The sequence below is a fragment of the Lytechinus variegatus genome, chromosome 6 (assembly GCF_018143015.1).
Source record: "Lytechinus variegatus isolate NC3 chromosome 6, Lvar_3.0, whole genome shotgun sequence".
Classification (NCBI taxonomy): domain Eukaryota; kingdom Metazoa; phylum Echinodermata; class Echinoidea; order Temnopleuroida; family Toxopneustidae; genus Lytechinus; species Lytechinus variegatus.
The window spans coordinates 20,879,050-20,899,270 of record NC_054745.1 but is presented as its reverse complement, the minus strand read 5'-3'; the positions used below and the strand labels follow the sequence as shown (position 1 = coordinate 20,899,270).

General features: G+C 35.5%; 1 protein-coding gene across 5 annotated transcripts in view; it reads left to right on the top strand.

The window, feature by feature from the left end:
• Positions 1-20,221, top strand: part of LOC121417171 — an 85,973-nt gene that overhangs the window by 41,020 nt on the left and 24,732 nt on the right. For 2 of the 5 annotated variants that reach the window (XM_041610764.1, XM_041610762.1), the window contains exons 4-6: positions 16,201-16,269; positions 18,022-18,203; positions 19,622-19,775. In XM_041610764.1, the coding sequence (XP_041466698.1) occupies positions 16,201-16,269; positions 18,022-18,203; positions 19,622-19,775 (405 nt within the window). Of the gene's footprint in view, positions 1-88; positions 365-13,435; positions 13,487-16,200; positions 16,270-18,021; positions 18,204-19,621; positions 19,776-20,221 lie in introns of those variants that run through there. The other 3 variants (XM_041610765.1, XM_041610766.1, XM_041610763.1) reach the window with 3 other exon arrangements.

Below are 20,221 nucleotides of genomic sequence, written 5' to 3'. Positions count from 1 at the left end.
GGATCAAAATTTATTACGATTGTGAAAAAATATAGCAAGATGTTGAAGTCTATCAAACTGTGATGAATTTGTCTCAAATCTGGCTTCTGTAAACAAGAGAGTTTCTTGATAAGTTTGGACTGCTTTAGTTGTGTTGGATACGGTAAATTTTGGAAGAAGTTCTGTTGACAAGACATGGAAATTTCACAATCAATACGGAGGACTCATATTTTGGATTTGTTACTTTTGGGATAATCAATCTAATATCAAGATTTGATATTAGCCTTAGAACTGTTTTACCATGGATTGGATATTAGCCTTGCTCCAGACTTTTGTGTTACTTTATTCTCATGAAGTTCATCCAAATATTGCAAGGATTATTCAAGTAAGTTTTTGTGTTATGTTTGAACTTGCAATAAGTGTAGGCACATCTATAGGCCTATTACATGTGTATTTGACCCTACTACATGGGGGCCTAGGTACATGTTTGATATGTAAAAAAAGAATAATCAATATTGATCTTTAAAGTTAAAGTCCACCTTAGAAAATTGTTGATTTAAATCAATAGAGAAAAATCAGACAAGCACAATGCTGAAAATTTCATCAAAATCGGATGTAAAATAAGAAAGTTATGACATTTCAAAGTTTCGCTTATTTTCAACAAAATAGTTATATGAACGAGCCAGTTACATCCAAATGAGAGAGTCGATGACGTCACTCACTATTTCTTTTGTTTTTTATTGTTTGAATTATACAATATTTCAATTTTTACGAATTTGATGATTAGGACCTCATTGCCTGAAGCACAAAATGTTAAAATAATGGAATTCCACGTGTTCAGGGAGGAATGAAGTTTCATTTCACATGACAATGACGAGAAAATAAAAATATTTCGTATTTCATATAATAAAATACAAAAGAAATAGTGAGTGAGTGATGTCATCAATTCTCTCATTTGGATGTAACTGGCTCGTTCATACAACTATTTTGTTGAAAATAAGCGAAACTTTAAAATGCCATAACTTTCTTATTTTACATCCGATTTTGATGAAATTTTCAGTGTTATGCTTGTTGAATTTTTCTCTTTTTATTCAAATCAAGTTTTTGTTGGGGTGGACCTGTCCTTCAAATTACAGATAAAGGCCTAGTCGGCCAACCTACATGTATGAACCTGTTTCAGTTTGCATTTTTGGATATTTTATCATGTACATGGCTTTTTTCAGTTTTGTTCTTTGCACTAAAAATGATAAAACTTTGTGTTATAATTTGTTTCAAATGGCAGTTTAAAATCGATTGTCCGGACACACAACTTGGTGTACTGATCAATGTCGGATCCGTATAGGGCTTTAGGGGCCTACACAAGATGATGATTTGTTCCTTTAAACGAAATCTACATCAAACTGTTGTTGCCACGCACCCCTTGCCATCCATCTGTTCCTTGCACAGATGTGATCCAAAGAAACACGGCTTCTTCAACAATATCCTCGTTGCTACCGGTAGGGATTCCCTTCCCCGAGGGATTATTGGCAGATCAGAAGCGGCTAAATTTAGCTAAATCTTCTCTTTTCTCTCCCCACGATGATACTTTTTGGCTAGAACTCCAGGCGAAAGGCCCTGTTCAGACTTGTTAAATACCAAGTTCCTACTGTCACGATTTGCGCCTTGATTCAAACAGGATACATATAATCGTGGCAATCATATTGATGGTAGAATGTTTTTTAATTTGAATTTTGATTATTTAAAAAAGTTAAATAATTTCCGCTGTGAATTAGGAAAGGCCGTTAAGGATCACACAACATTTGGAACAAAGCAAAGATCGGGTTTTGATTAAAACTGATTTTAAAAAGATATTTCACGGTTTCGCTATTAAAGAGCTTTAAAAAGCAGTTTCAGATTTCAGCTGACACTCAGACTATGTAGACTGTAGTCTGCAGTCGCAAATGTACAGTATTATTGGTTTGCGCATAGTGTATCATGCAGAGTGTGGATTAGGAGACTACTTTCACTCATATCCTGTGGCTGTAGAATGTACATGTGTCATGTAGGGTGTGGAGTCTAGTCTAAACTCCAGACATGGTGTTCTTTCAAAGTTGAGTCTGTGCTTGTAAACTTTGTTCAGAACAAAGACAATAAAACACACATCCTGATATTGAGAAGGCCAGACAGTGGCGGACGTTAGTCTGCAGGCACAGACCCTGATTGTAACTTTGATCAACGAGTGTGTCTCCACGCAAAGACTGGCACAAACAACATTTGCTGTTTCAATTGGGGGCCTTCAGTACACAAGGCATGAGTAGGCTGCAATTCAGACCCTTTTCATTGAGTGAAGGGTTTGCCCAGCAGACTAGGCGGACGTGTGGATAAAACATGTACATGTAGGCCAACATTTTTAAAAGATTTTTTTCTTGTGAGAAAATATCCTCATTTCAAATAAAGCCTTTCAGACAGTGTTCAAGGGAGGAGATTCATGAAAGGAGTTGTCAGACATTTAATCTGACAGTTACCATTGTAACGGTGCTTCTCTAGCCAATCAAAATCAAGGAAAGATGTCCGATCTGACAACTTGTCGGACGAAAATGTTGATGAAACGCTCCCCAGTACATAGGAAACATATATTTTACAAAAAATATAACCATGATTGATGATAAGGCATACTGGTAGTGGTAGCCATGGAGGCGCAGCCTAAAAAATCATGTACCAGGGTAATTAAATTTCAAAACAATTTATTTATTTGTTTGGAAAAAATTCAATAATAAAATTGGTTTAGAAATACACAATAGTGCCTACATATGTGTAAATGGACATGTATACATGTTTGAACACTACTTGGTCTGCACCCTATACACCGATGAGTAACTTCACATGTGAACACTACTACATGTACGTAATTCTATGCCCTATACACTGATTTGTGCTAGTCTAAATGAATCTGCATGTACATGTAAGTATTGCTTTAATAATGAGCAGCTTGCCGAGGCCCATGCTGTTCCAGGGAGATGGTGTGAAAAGTAATTAAAATATACATTAATCTATTAGTGCGCATGGGGCCTGGAGTCCTATACTTGTAGGTTGAGTTTTTAATGAAAGAATGATGTTTTGATGGATTTTTGAGCTACACTGTATAGTGCAGGTTGCGAAACAAGGCAGGCATACATGTGCTCAATGATGTAGGCCTACATGTATGTACATGTACACTGCAAAAAGTTGGGTGTTAAAATTATATGCAAGTACATGTAGCAACACAAAAGTTAAAAGCTTAATTGAGGGGGGGGGGTTAGTTATTTTACATTTTAATGGTTAATTCATGTTTATTCCAAACTTTTGTCAAAGAAAACAAGATAATTTCTGTTCAACTAGGTATGTGATGGAGAAATACTGTTAAATAAGGACAGTGTTCTCATGCAGGTATGTAATAACACTGGGCCAGTATCCATATATTTACCATTGAAAGGCAATGTAGGCCCTATATTTGGTTAAATTATTTTTCATATTTAAAAAAAAAACCCACTTCTGTCCTTTTGTTTTGCAAATCCATTAAAAATGTCTAGGAAAGTTACCACTGGATATGAAACATGACTATCAATGAACAATGCCATTATTTTGATAGAAAAATATGTGTATATGACACAGAGTGAAAAAAATGAGTCTTGTATGAAGGCTATCAGCGACCTTAAATGACCTCTGTGTGGTTTGTGTATTGAATAAAGCATAATGTGTACCTTATTCCCTGCTATATTTGGTCTAATGGGTTGGGAAGTGAAGCTTGCATTGGTCCATTATACGCCTAATGAGCTGTAAACATGTAATGATTATCCTGTACCCAACCCATCCCAGTACTGACACAGAAACGGGCATGTGGGACTGAAGTGTTGCATTATGCCCAACCCTAATATTTGAGGAAATTGAATATATACCCCTTTGATACTGTGAGAGTAAAACAAATATATCTAGTAATGATGAAGTCTTAAAGGGGAATTTCATCACAGATATTTTCAATAATTTTAATATTTGGAGGAAATATATTAGTGAAGGTTTAATAAAAATCCATAGAATTTTTTAGGGTTATGCAATTTTACAATTTTTGTGATATCAGTACAGCATTATTACTACAAAACTTTTACAACAAAACAAAAAGATTACTACAAAAGAAATTTACTACAAATTACTACAAAACAAAAAGTACTATTACTGCAAAACAAAAAATACTATATTACTACAAAAAAGTATTATAATTGCTTGAAAATGAATAGACATAGTTTATCATTTACATTGTAATTGTTACAGTAATTTACATTATTAATCATCTGATTTTTTAAAATTACATACAGTATACATATACATGTATGAAGGCTTCCTTATGGTAAAAAAAAATTCTTTATAAATATATATATATATAGCATACAATGTAATGTAGGCCCACGTTCTATTATGCTTATTATCTTACAATAACAGAGACGTAATTTCCTCAAGATTACATTAGTCCCATGGTTCAGTCCCACGCTAATGTAAGTCATGTTAGTTTAATCCTCATAAATGCAAGGGTTATCGACCTTCAAGGCATCCCAGGCATTATGCATGCTTCCAGTGGAGGGTGATGTGAATGTGTATTCATAGCAGCACTTATAGCTGTAATTCTATTGACGATTTCTTGGCATATGGTGCAGTAGGGTCGCGTATCGCGTTACGCGGCGTTCCCATTCACCGGGTGAAGTCCGCCCAAGGCGTTGCATGGCACTCACTCACACACAGTAGTGGGTGAATGCATGTAACTAGTAGCTCTTGGCTGCTATTTAAAAACTTGAGGGAACTCCATGGATGCAGACCTGTCGACCGTTCTGAATTTGGAGGAAAGATTATGAATTTTAGACCATTCTGACCTCTACATATATGCATGCTTCAATATGAATTACCACTTTCCTACATGTATTTCTCTTGTTAACTTCACGGTACAATCCTATGGGAACTCCTTTTTATTCCCCTATTTCTTTTATCATTTTTAGCAAAATCATTCCTATTTTCCAATCATATGGAGATTATGAGCTGGGGGATCTGAATCCATGTTGGGAAATAGTGTTTTTTTATTTTACATGTAGGGGCTATTTTTGTCCACCTTTTTTAATTGTTTTTCTTTGCTTGTCCTTTCATTTCATTGGCTACTTTTTTTTTGGGGGGGGCCCCGGGGGCATCAGGGCACCATGACATGAAGTGATTGGTCATGGGGCTGATGTAGATGATTGATTGTATTGATTATTATATATAATCAATTGTTAAATCAGCTCAAGATCAACCGCCTAAAGTTTTATGTTTACCATGACCCTGGTACTTGTACATTTAGATCTTGGGTGGTCAAATTATCTTGATCTCAAGGGGAAAGTGGGTAGGAGGGCGGAAAAAGTGGGAAAGAGAATGACTTGAATATATGTGTAGAATTGTAGGGTGGGACTAGCCTGTATAGGCACAGACTCTGATTGAATCTGTGATCAACAAGTGGGTCTTCACACAAGACTAGCATAACACTTGCTGTAGTACACAAATCATTATAGGTTGCACATTCAGACCCTTAACTCAAGTGAAGGGTTTGCACACCAGACTACATGTACATGTAGGATGGACACCCTGGCTGGGAGAAGATGGTGGCAACAAAAAGTGGGAGCTCTATTTACCATCGTCTGGCTCCTAACAATTGATCTGTCTGACGGACCTAAAGAGGGGGCTATCGTATTTACCCCTGAAGTAGGCAATGTAGATCTTCTTACAATCATTCAGATGTTCAAAGCCTTCTTTCCAATTGCCTCGCAGTCACATACACTGGATCGTGAGGCCCCTTTGTCAGACTTCAAGCTCTACTTACAGTACGCCTGATCCCATAGTCTGGGACTACACAATAACTTTCGGAGGTAGAAGTACATGTACTGGTCTGTATCCAGTCAGTGCCTTTGTTCATCCTGATGGAGCTAATAATGTACATGGTGATGATTCATGGGAACTCTCTAAAACTCTTGCCTCAAAATTTCCCTTTAAATGGTGTATTTATTAGATGGCAGTGACCCCCTCATTTCTTCTCCATTGTCCCATGTATTTGATTTTGTGTGGGTTTGGATGTATTCGATTCTGTCTTGTGGAGCATTTCACAAAAAATAATAGTCTGTGATTGTCACAGGCTATTGTTAAAAGTTAGTGAAAATCCTTGCATCTGATTGGCCGAGAGCAGATTAGTCAGTGAAAGTCATGGACAAAAGTTTTCATGAAACACCTCCTGGAACACCACCGTCTCTACTTTCATGCAGCTAGAGCTGCGAAATATTCGGTAGGCTACTGCAGTCAGCAGAGCAAGGCACACATCTGGAACACTTATATCTGCATATTACTTCTTGAGTTTACATAATGTACAAATTGTAAACCTCGCACTGTACCTTCTGTTCAGAAACTCTTGGAGGATCGGTCCATAATATTCAGTAAAGTTTCATTATAATCTTGCCGGATGCATCTTTTTTAATAGTGAATGCTACTCGCTGGATCATCAAAATTACTGTACATGTATTGTTGGAGAGTGGATGTTTTTCATCATTTTTGGAGACAGTAAATGACATTCAGAGAACTCAAGAGGTGTTTGTTTATGCATTTTTCTGCTGGTCTGAATATGAAATCTTTCTGGGATTGTCCATTGTATTTGTACATAGGTTTTCTTTTCAGTTTGCTCCAGATTCTTTTCGTCACAATTGAGGAAATTTAATTAATGAACTTAATTTTCATAAGTAAAATATAACTAAAATTGACTGTCTTCATTTTCAAATCATAAAGAAAGAATTTCCTCTCTTTCCGACTACAAACTCTCATCAACAATTATCTCTAATCTTTTCTAAGTTCCACTCCTAAAAGAGTAAACATTTTCATTAACTTTATTTACAAAATTATTCAAAAAATGAAAATTACTACTCATTTTTTTAAATGAGAAATATATTAATATAATATGTAGTCAGGTATTTTAACCAGGAAGTCTTATTTCCAGAATGTACCAAGCTCAAATGTGTTTGTGCTTAAGTGTATTTCCTACTGTAAACATTTCAATGTCATTTGATATAAGGTATTCCACTTTCAATGGACTTGAGAATCGGATATGACATGTCATATTAATGACAGTTTATGGAAGGTTTTCTCATACATTCTTGGTACATTAATTCAAGTATGGTATTATGATATCAAAGATGATGGGTATTTAAGGAATACTTGAATAAAAGCTCTTGAATATTTTTTGAATTTCCATTAAAGAAGGACAGGATGTATCCACTTTGGACCTATGTACATGTATATATTTTAAATGCGATTGCATTGATTATTGTAAAAAGTGATCAATTATAAAAAGTCAGCCCCTCAATCAATTGCTATAGCTATATGTTACTGGGCGTAAGATTAGACCCTGTTCTCATTACGATTTCTAAAACAAGTTTACTGGAAACCGGTTCAGGAAACCAGTTTGAAAGACCGCTTTGCTAGCGTTCCCATTTGATCACCTGAAAGTGGTTTTCAAAATCACTTCACGTAAAGCGATCTTGTGGCTTTGGGAACGCTCTCAGTGGGGTGACAGGTTTCGTGTGAAATTCAAAACCGCATCGTAGGCAGTCTAGAGTAGAGTAGTGCGCTTAAAATGTGCGAAGAACGCTTCCCGGAGGACGGTTAGGTCTTCACTTATGCAGAAACAAGTTACACGAGGCAAAGCGATCTTGAAAACTACATCGTGAGGTAGTTTTATGAACCAAATCACTTCCAAGATCGATTTGACAGTTCTCATTACAAGTTAAACTATTTTCCACTAAAAAAAAACTAGTTTTAAGAAAGTAATGAGAACGGTGTCTTAGACGATTGAAGGGGCACTGGCTGCGACTGGCGTATATCCAAGCATTGAAACTTTTGTTCAGGGGGATGATCTATTCTTTCATTTTGCCCCACTTGGAATAGTATGACATCACAGATTTACGGCAATGGAAGGGGAATTCTCCGAGACCTGGTTCAGGGAAAAGTCTGATTGGTTGACTTGCCCAGAAAATGTACTTTTTCCAATCGTATGTGGGCACACTACTTATGAAATTTGTGCCATTCTGATCGATCTTCTCGTGATCAGATTTCAAAAGAATCTTTTTTACCAAAGGGGGAAACAAACAAGCATCATATCCTGTTTTCTCTTTAATTCATTTTCCCTTTTGAAGTTGTTACAACTTAATACTTTTTAGGGCAATTATATTCATACATACTCTACATGTACACTCAAGGACTATTCACTTTTGTTGATATTGTCAACATTCTCATATCTTCAAAAGGAAACATTTGAAGGTCATGGGCTAAATACAAATGAAATGACAGAATATAATATACGTCAAGTGTTTGTATTTCGCCTACATGTTAAGGTATTAAGTTCCAGTACATATAAGCCTTGAAACACTGTATGTAATTCTCACTTGTTGATTGCAGCTTGCTGGCAGGGACATTGTTATATTTCACATGATATTATTTTGTAATCTTGGAACATACAAGTTTGTGATATTGGAACCTTGAAGTTTGTGATCTTGGAACATATATAAGTTTGTGATCTTGGATCATATAAGTTTGTGATCGTGGAACATATAAATTTGTGATCTTGGAACATATAAATTTGTGATCTTGGAACATACAAGTTTGTGATCTTGGAACATAAAAGTTTGTGATTTTGGACCATATAAGTTTGTGTTCTGGGAACATTAGTTTGTGATCCTGGAACATATATAAGTTTGTGATCTTGGAACATATAGGTTTGTTATCTTGGAACATATAAGTTTGTGATCTTGGAGCATATGTGATGCCTATCTCTGGCTGCTTCAGACGCATTGTAGGTATACAGTGTACCTGGTATGATTTGATATGATTAGATTGAGGAGATTTCTTTAAAGCGGAAAATGTGATCAATCGCGGAATGAGGTCTTGTTTACAAACTGTGGTCATACATGTACACACACAAGTATTGGCGGTTTTAGCTATCTACATGTACTCTGTGTTCAAAGAAGTTTTTTCTTGATTTTTCTATAAACAAAATGTTTCTTTATTCCTATGTACGTGTACATGAATCTTAGCTGCCCGCTGCCGAGCAGGCTTCTATCAAATAGGAACGAATTTGATTTTCATCATTTTCTCTTTTTTGGCAATTCAAATTTTGGAGCTTTAAAAATACTGTTTCCCATGAAATTATAAATGTGAATCCTTTTTGTTCTCTGTATCACTGAAATCTGGAAACCTTACTGTAGTGTATATTGTATGGTGTATTTTGGCACACCATGGTATGGTCGATATGGTCACATGACGTTTGCTCTTGCGACAATTGCTCCGGCCTTAATATCTCAGAGGGCATAGGGTTAGACTTAGGATTGTAATAGAGTTTTCGGTTCAGAATGATGTAAAGATTAGGATCAGGGTTTATTTTGTTTTGGAGGTTAGGTTTTGTGGTTGGCTTCATGTGCAGAGTTTTCATCAGAGCAATTGTCGCCAGAGCAAATGTCATGGAAGCGGTTGGTACATTTACCCACAGTAGGTCCATGATTTACCTGCACTGTAAAAACTGCGGTGTTAAAACTGACACCAATTGGTGTTAATAGAGGACCACACCCTGAGGTGTTAAAATTACACCCTAGAGATTAAACATAACACTAAATAGTATAAATGTAACAACAAAAGGTGTTGTAATAACACCTATAGGTGTAAAACTAACGCCACCAATTTAACACCGGTGTAAAATAACTGGTGTGGTCCTCTATGTACACCGGTTAACACCACAGTTTTTGCTGTGTGACTACCTGTGTCATATGATCTACAGTGTATCTTATTTTCTCAAGTACTTGACAAGGTAGATCAAGGATTCCTAAACTGGAACATCCAAATCAGATAGAGAGGGGGAGTATTCCATGAATAGTTTTGTCATTGATTTTTACTGATCTAATCTACTCTCAGCCAATCAGATGCAGGGATTTCAGTAGCTTATAACATTTGTTAAGTGCAAATCACTAACAGCCCTCTTCATGAAACTGTCCCCAGGTTGAAGTGGAGAAAGTCACGTATCAGTGAAGGGGGGCATTTCATGGAGAGTTTGTCTATTGAATAATCTGCTCTAAGCCAGTTAGATGCAAGGATTCTCAGGAGCTTATAACATCTATTGGTGCAAATCACTGACAAATATCTCCATGAAAGGCTCCCCATTTTGAAGTGGAGAAAGTCACTTAATCTCTTATGAGTCACTAGAATACTTGTCATGGAGGGAGTCTAGAGAAGCGATCCTCCGTCTTTTCTCTGGAAATTGGCAAAGATACGATCAAATGAAGATGTTGATATGCCCTTGCTGCCACTCAGTTCTGATGTGTGTCAGAAGTTTGAGATGCAATCTCTGGTGTGTTCACACTCCAACCATTTTGGGCTAGAATAGGTGTTTTGAAAAAGATTTAACATTTTTGTATTCCTTTTCATACCAATAGGCCCTTCCTTTATGCACTGCAAAATTAGCTTTAACTTTCACCTGATTTGTAGTTAATAGAGGACCTTGTAAGATATGCACGACTTTAGAAATGACTGAAATATCTACTGTCAAAATGTGAACCCAAATATTTAATGACATTTTAAGAGTATTCTTACAAATTTGTTTAATTTATTAAAAACCCCCAAAATATTATAGCTTTAGAAGGCAATTGAGAGACATATTCTACCTTTGCTATATGCCATTTGTTTGCTAAAAGTTTGTTTGTTTGATCACATTCACATAAAAATAGGTCATTACAATATAATATAATGAATGCAATTATATACAAATTGATACAAATAAAGATTCATTTATAAATCAATGAGTGTCATTACAAAGCCTTTTACATACAAAATTTAGCAGTTGAAAATAGAAAAAGGGAAACTAAAAGAAGGCCAAGTGGCCCTGTAAAACATGTTTCCTTCCAATATGCAATACCATGAAGTATTACATTATAGATAGTTTAAGTTATTGGTACAGTACTGAAAAATATAAAACATTGAAAAAATAAAGGAAACATACATGTAACAAGCTATACTAAAAAGTATACAGTTTCAGAAAACAGCCTGGATCTGATGGTCAATCCAACATGAATGGAAATTTACTCCAAATCCACCCTAAATTAATACCTTTGAAGTGAATTCCTGTTAATATGAGTGGACATTTTCACCATTATTCGGAGCTTGCATTCTTATGATCTTGGCCTATATAGGTATTGTTCACTGTGAGTCCAATAGATATGGCTATTTTTAAATGGAAAATGTCCTTGTCAAAAATTGGCAGCCATGATGGTATTGTCATGTAGGTTTCGTTGTCTGTTGATGAACCCATGACTTAAAATGAAATCTACTTTTGATCTCTCCTCTTGATAAAAATATTGAGTTATTAATAGGATGTTCACGCAAGGCCATAACTCTTGCCGCCTGATAGGTACATGTAAAACAACAATTAAAAACAACTTGTTTCAATGTACATGTATATACTGTATGACCTGACTTTATATGAAATAAGGATTTAAAATTGGACAAAGTTTAAACTTAAAAAGATATTTTAAACAGCACAGTGTTCAACACTTAAACCTTTGATTTGAAAGCAAGGAATGATAGAAATCGATGATTGTTTGTTTGAAATTGTGGGTGTTTGTTTAGAATTCAAATGTGTTGTTCAAGTAGCCAAATCGTAAGAATAACCATAAGTATGCCCATCTTGCATACAATACATGTACATGTATAGCATAGTGTGTTTAATAAACCTATGATATTGGCCCATTTTCAAGCCTGTATTTTTATTGAGAAATTGCTCAAAGTCTTCGAGGTGACACAATCTAATTACCTTGTAATTGAATTAACTCTAGTCTTTACATGGTTCATTTCTCAACCTTGAGAGAACACACGACAGAACAAACATGACAAAGTTCTGCTGCATTTCAGGCAACATTACTTTCATGGAAATTATTCTTTCTCTTGTTGTATTATGGCTGTACTTGATTTTTATAATGGCTGTCATATCTAATAGGCCTATCTCTTACTTTCTTCTATTTTTCTTTTAGGTTTTTGTCCTTTTCTCTCTTTGCTTCATGAACATTTTCTTGAACAGTCTGATCTTTTTATTCTCTTCTGTTCTCCCAGATTTTTATTTTTCTCCTTGTGCATTGTTTTCCTATTGTTCAAGTTGAAAGCAGTTACAGCCAATAGTCAATCTCATTTGCCTTCCTGATTTTAGAATATATTTGTAGGTATTAAAGGATGATCACCATCATCCTAGTATAATAGGTTTGTAACAATTTTACAACCATTAGATAGGGGCCAGTGACTTTTATTATGCTCATTTAATAGTTAATTGAATTCCTTGATGAGGTTTTGAAATTGCTTGTACATCGTATGTATACCAGCAAGTAATAAAGAAAGTGCATATTTACACCAGTGAGTGATATGAGAAGATTTGAGCTGGTAATGATGAGGGTTGTCACTTGTCAGCTGTCACACTTCTGAACTGAGTCCAAAACAATCATAGACTTTCAATTCATACTAGTGTCCTCATCTGTGTAAGTAATTCTTTTGACCTTCCGTTGTGACCTGGGCCCTGTATTCACATGCAAGTAACAATCCTAAATTTCAAACAACTTCAGTATTAGAAAGCCTATTGGAATTTGAAACATTTCATGCATAAAGCAAAAATTATTTTTAATTATATTTTAAGTATGATTTTGAACTTTTGTATTATCGGGCCCATATCTTTAAGAGGACAATATCCACTGTACACTATGCAACTAATAGTGCAAGGTAAAATGGTCGTAATGATTGGTGATCTATTCAAGTTTAACGACAATTCCTCTTTGTTGAAAGTTAGTAAAATTTAAAATTTGAACTTTAATAGGTCCTTCATACAAATCCACAATATCTTGTTTAGCACAAGAGGAAGTCCACTTTAACTTTTGTGAATGATGAAAGATCATTAAAAATACAGGAAATATTTGAGATTCTTGTGATCTTGATGCCAGGCAGAGATATTTTCAAATATTAAAAGGACAATATACTTGTACTTTGCAAGGGTAAAAAGTAATAACTCTCAAATTGAATGCATTTCTGAACATACATGTACATGTATTGTGATGGAGAATTTGTTCCTTGAATGCATTTTGCTGGTACCTCCTTTCCTGGCAATGTTTGTTTTGATCTCTTTATTTTGACAAGATGTTTTTCTTCATCCAATGCAATATATATTATGTGAGTCAAGGTGCAAGGTTGAACAGATACCTGTACTGTACAAGAATGCCTGTAGGATGTTTGGTGTGGTTGCTATTGTGTACCTTCACTTTATTCATAGTCAGATTTCTACGTGCACATCTTCGTAGCGGTTGTCGTGTGATGCAATTTCTTCACTCGGTATCTGGATTAATAATTGAGCCTTTATTGTATGATGTGGTTGATAGATATTGTTATGGATCTCCTTTGTTGCCTTGCTAAATTCATTCAGGTATGTAGTAGATATTTTTAGAAAATATCTTTGCAAGTTAAGTACCTTATATTAAGTACTGTAATTTGCTTCACCTATTGGTATCGGAGACATGGTGAGTGAGCATCACAAGGAGCTGAATACACACTACAAAAATATTCAGTTAACACCACCCACTTATGGAGGCGTTATGGTGTTGAGGAAAATGACTCTTGCCTTTCATTTGGAAGGACATGACTTCGATCATAGCATGTTTCCTTCAGCAAGAAATTTATCCGTTGTGCTGCACTCAACCCAGGTGACGTGAATAGGTACCTGATAGGATTAATTCCTTGAATGCACTGACCGCTGGAAGGCAGCTTGAGATATTAAAAAGCAGGTGGGGGGGGGGGGGTTATAATTATTGGTTGAAAAGATCTACACATGTATGCAGATGCCTATTGTTATACAATTCTTATCTGTATCAGAAAAAAATCAGAGATGTGTTCATACATGTACAACACCTGTTTAGATAAAAATTGTGTTATAACACTGATCGGTGTATTGTCTTAATATCTGTCTATTAGTTTATGAAGCCCAATGTCAGACTCGTGTTTCAACACTTCTCCAGACGGTATTTTCCAATATACATGTACGTGTACATGTAGGTAATGAGCTAGTGTTAAGAAATATAAAGTGTAAACACCTAGTTCTTTTGTAGTGTGCATTTGAATTTGAGTGTTCAAGATGTGCATACAGGGAATTAATTTACACTGAATTTGTTAGCATTTTTTAATTTCATTTATTTATTTTTCATTTATTTTATATATATATAGGCCTATATATATATATATATATATATATATATATATATATATATATATATATATATATATATATATATATATATATGTATATATATATTTTTTTTTGGGGGGGATTTCAACTCCACAGTGACAGTCCTATTGTACCTGTTATACACAAAATACAATGTAGTTGAAGCAGGCATCAGAAATGCAACATTAGCACTTTTGATGCAATACAGTTAAGGGGACCTTTTCACAAAAGAAACCTCTTCTGTTCTGATTATGAACTGCCTAAATCCTTGCGTCTGATTGGCTCAGAGCAAATTTGTTGGTGAACATCACAAACAAGAAGCTTTATGAAACACTCCCTATGAGAGAGAGAATAGGGGAGTATGTCACAATCAGTAATTTTAAATGACAACTGTTATAAGCTACTGAAATCTTAGAATCTGATTGGCTTAGATTCCACTATTCAGTGAGAATCACTGACAGGAAGCTTCATGAAAGACTCCCTAGGATTTCAGCAATCGGATGAATACAAACCGCATTATTGTCTCTTTTGGGAGCAATATTAATATTAAATGCATCGGACTGAAATTTATACTCCGATTGCTGGCTGGAGTATAATCCATCAATCTACTTCCAAATTGATTCATGATATCAGACAAAATATCTCGGTGTATGGAGATATACATGTACTCTCAACATAAATCAAATGATTGAATTCTCTATGCATCCTATGAATAAAAATGCAACCTTCTACATGTATATTACGCTGTTCGTAGAGCTGCCTACACACCTGTAATAAAGCTTCAAATCTATTAAACTTTAATTTCCTGTGCATCTTAAGAAGACAATTTCCACTTTCTACTCACACTGTGTGTAGATACATATACCTGCATCCCTACAGGTAATAAGGCCACAAGTCTATTAAAATTGAATTCCTGATGCATCCTATATATAAAAAGTGCATCCCATACGTGGCGTTGCCTATATAGATGCCTAGACGGCTGTAATAATGCTGCGAATCTATTATTTACATTAAGGACACGTTTAATAATGCACAACGTTACAGCACCATCTAACCATCTATCAGCCCAGACCGCAGATGCGTGGCTAAAGATTGGAGATGGATGGGCAAGGTTTCTAGCACTGGTGGATCCGGGGGGGGGGCACAGCTGGCCCGTGCCCCCCCCTTTCAGAAGCAAAATTAAAATTTGTACTGTAAAAATGCCATTAAAACCCCCCTTTTTTTAGGCTTGTCAAAGTTTTCATCCTAAAAATGTGCCCCCCCCCCCCTTGGAAAATCCTGGATTCACTCCTGGCTTATAGGAAATTCATTTTGACCTTAAATATGATATCTCTGCACCTGAGCAACAGACATTTAAAGTCTCAATGTATATATTCATTTCATTTTCTCAGTCTGTAAGGCCGGATTGCCATTGAATTCAATATCGATGCATTTTCTTGCCATAATGCAGGAGAAATTTCAATCTACATGTACAAATATACTCATTTGAATTCACTCACAAGGATATACTCAAGCTACAATGCCAATTTCAATTTAGATTTCTTTTCCATTTATTTTCCAGTATTGATACAAACATACAAAATATGGTTTTTAAATTCTTTTTCATAGATTACAAGACGAAAAAAATGCAATTAGAAAGAGACACATAAAGGAAGTGAGGGGAAGACATTCAGTAACATTTGATACTAAAATGATGAAATCATTTATAAGTTAAGAGCTACTTTAAGAATGACTGGTGATCCTTTCTTATGCGTTAAATAATCACCAGTGATCATTTAATGGTGAATATCATTTACCACAAGAAAGGATCACCAGTCGTTCTCAAAGTCACTCTGTACTCGCAAACAGCTTTATGAAATGGCCCTCATTATTCAATTTTCAGTGTGTTTAAAAAATGTGTTTTTTTATTCTCTTTTCAGACTCTGAAGTTAAATACAGAAGCCAGACAGGATGATGGAGATGTTCATAAACACAAACAACAACATTCAGTAAGTATTTGGGACGTCACTTTTTGTGCTTTTGATCTACCGGGTATGCCAATTTGTAAGATATAATTATTATGAGTATATATAACGGCTAATATTTTATGATCATTTAAATCCAGTTATTATGCATGCATGTATAAAATGCCATCTGTTGTTACCAACACCAAAAACTAGTCTGTAGGCACAGACCCTGATTGAATTCTTTTTAAATTAACAAATGGGTCTTCGTTATAAGACTAGCACAAGTTTACACAACTTGCTGTTTCTGTTCACAAAGTCATTGACGGAATTTATTCTGAGTATTCAGATCACTTTCCTTGAGTGAATCACTCATTCAATGAACAAGGTTATGATATAACCTTGTTCTCAGTTATATCTCCATGTGTGGCAAAATAAGGATGGCAATGTTTGGCTTATTTTCTCTTTTTCTTTGGGGCAAATTCTTGATTTTTTTACACTGACAGTTTCCATTAAACCTATTCATCAAACAACTTGGCTCTTAAGTAAATTTGATTCTTTAAATTATTTTTTTCTTAATTAAAAATAAAGATAAAAAAATGAAAATTTTCTTGCCATATTACTTTACACCAATAGAGGGCGTACACAAAAATATGCCCCAAAATCAAGTTTTTGAGCTTTCTGGTGAATACAAAAATTGTACCCAAGTTACTAATGAAAAATAAATTGTAACTGTATGGAAATTAGTCATTTTGGTCACAAAAGTGAGATTTTAATGATTTTTTAAAGTGTGTGCTCTGTGCAACATTGGCATACCATAGTCCTACCTGTAGATTCCCCACAGGCAAGATGGTTGCAGTGAACAAGTGGAGTGAAGGGTCTATTTACTAAATAAAACAAGCAAAACCGACAAAGACATCCTTACTGCAATAAAAATTCCCATGATTATAATCAAGGCTGTGCCCAGGGACCCTTTGGCCAGGATTCACAAAGGTGGTTTTTAAAACCATCGGTTGGAACCCATGGTTCATGCAGATTTCCTGTATAAATTACGCTTATTTACCGCGTATGTTAAAAAATGTCCAATGCTGATACAGGCTTTTGTCACAGTGCGCCAAATTGATGCCTTTGCCATCGTGATGTATGCTGTTTTATTCATGAGTCCACTGTTTTTTTTAGGAAATGAGTTCACTCTTCAAATAGTGGACTCATGCATAAAATAGCATATTTAACCATGGCAACAGGCGCCAATTTGCGCATCAGCATTGGACATTTTTTAAAAATATATATGTGGTAAATTATACAGGAAATCTGCATAAATCATGGGTTCAACCAATGGTTTTAAAAACCATCTTTGTGAATTGTGGCCTTTGTGTCCGAGATGATGTTGCCTCTCACCTTGTCCCAGGGTTTCAGAGTGATGAAGCTAGTCAGTTATTCAGCCTGTAATAAACAAAAAAATGACATGTTTTTACATGCTGTATTTATTTGCGCCTGAGCTTATTTTTTCTTTAGATAGTAATTAATACTTTGCTATGATTTGCATTGTGCCTTTTTAAGTAGTGACACCACTGATGATTTATGAATGAATTATGGCAGTGATGTCATCAATGATCATCATTATTGTCATTTATAATTAATCCTGAATATAAGAGGATGATGATGATGATGTTGATGATGCATGATGATGATGATGATGGTAATGACAGGGACAAAGTTATGTCGGCAATGACACTCCTCTCTCTATAAAGGACTCCAATTATTGTCAAACCCCCCCAAAATAAATTTCCATTACAGCAGCGTCATCGCCATCGACACCGTGAGGACAATCGCCACGCCCGCCACCACCACCATCACCACCATCATCAGCAAGGTCAACGGGGTCATCTCCATGACAACGAGAGGATGGACGGTGATGGACAAGCTGAAATGGTCGGACAACCGGTAAGACAACGCAGGGCTTCTGACCAAGTAGAAAGGTAAGAACTAGGGTGTGTTTCACAAAGATTTGCAATCAATAAACAGATTTTATTTAATTTTCTTCCGGGATGCATGTACCTGCAAGAATATGCAGGGCTTCTGACAAGAGGCCCATTGCAGAAAGAGTTGCGATCAATGGCAACTCTAAAAATCATGCGCAACTTGATTTTCAATCAATCAACAGCTCGCATTTGGGACTTGCGATTGATTTTTTGACTTGCATTGAAGCACAACTTTTTCTGCAATGCACCCAAGATGAAGTAAAAAGGTGAAATATGGGGAGATGTCGTATGAAAATGGCAGTCGATTTAAATTTTAAGCAACGGTTCTGATAAAGAGATTTCTCTAAAGACAATGCTGGGCTTCTGTTTAGAGAGAGGTAGTGTTTCACAAAGATTTGTAATCAATTACAGGGCCCAGTCTTACAAACATTTGCGATTGTTTCAATGAATCGTAACTATGGAAATCCATCAGTGTCATTATTTTTTTCTACAAGATATTTGCAAAATGTCCTTTCTAATAAAAGGAAAACACACCAAATTGTCAAGAAATCAATGACTTTATTGATTTACCTTCATATCTAGAATTTTTTTTTGAAAAAAAAATGCATTCATATGTTGACTTTGCTGGCTTTCTATATTTGCAATTAATCAGATTAATCACAACTCTTTGTAAGATGGGGCTCAGATTTCAAACAAATTTCTTCCTGTGATACACGTACCTGCAAGAAAATGCAGGGTTTCTGACAAAATGAAGTAATGAGGTAAAATATTGGGAGATGTCTTATGAAAATGGCAGTTGGGTTAGATTGTAAGCAGCAGTTCTGATTTAGAGATTTCTGTAAAGACAATGCTGGGCTTCTATTTAGAGAGAGATACATGTAGTGTTTCACAAACATTTATGATCAAATACAATCATCAAACAACTATTCTGATTGGGTGATACCTCTAAAAAATGCATCTTTTCAGACCAAGTAAAAATAGGTGAGGTCTAGGGTGTGGTTGATGAAGTTTTTACAATCAATTACAAATTCAGAATTCTGATCCAGTGATACTTGTAAAGCAGTGGATGTCTTAAGACCAAGAGTGGGTTATCATGAATGAACTTGATCGACGCTTTATCAGACATGACCGTTTTATCCAAATATTACCATAGCAACTGTTCTTCTCAGCCAATCAAAATCAAGAAAAGATATCAGATCGGACAACTTGTCAAAGAAAAATGCCGATGAAACACTCTCAAAGTAGAGATGGAACATCAAGGGCTAGTTTCACAGATAATTCAGAATCAATGATCATGTTAGCATTCTTAATAACTCTTCAGGTTGACATGTCAACATACATGTAGATGAAAGTTAATATTACAAACTGAATGAACATATTCTCAATGTTACTATCCCCCCCTTCCCTCCCGCTAGATCCAGATTCAACGAACTTGCCACGGCCCACAGCATGGGCTACCACCATCAAGGGGTCATGCATGGGTCACCGAGAGGTCAAAGGTCACAACGCTACGTTCAAGAGATGCCTGGGATGCCCCAGCAGCAACAGCCACAGTACCCCTTGCCACAGGTATGTGATTTGATCAGGGTTCCCATTTCATATAGGCTTCTTATAACAACAAATCACTATCAGCCAATCAGATGGAAGGATTTCAGTAGCTTTTAACTGTTATTGTAAATTTGTTACTACATGTATAACAAGCTTTATGAAATAGACTCATGACTTCAGCTTAATTTTGTGTTTTTTTTTTAGAATTACATGTATGGCAATGGTGACACCCTTTTATTGTCTGAAAAAAAAAAATCGCAAATCGTTTAGAGGACTCTGTTGAAACTACTTATGCTTTGAAATACAGCTAATTGATAATGATAGTTCTGACAATAATAAAATAAAGCATTGTTTATATGTTTTTCATTATTTTATTTGATTGGAGTTTAGAACCGCTGGTCTCACATTTTACTTTTCATTGTTCAATCTTCAGTGTGATTGTTTTACAGCTTCGATTTTATGATTTT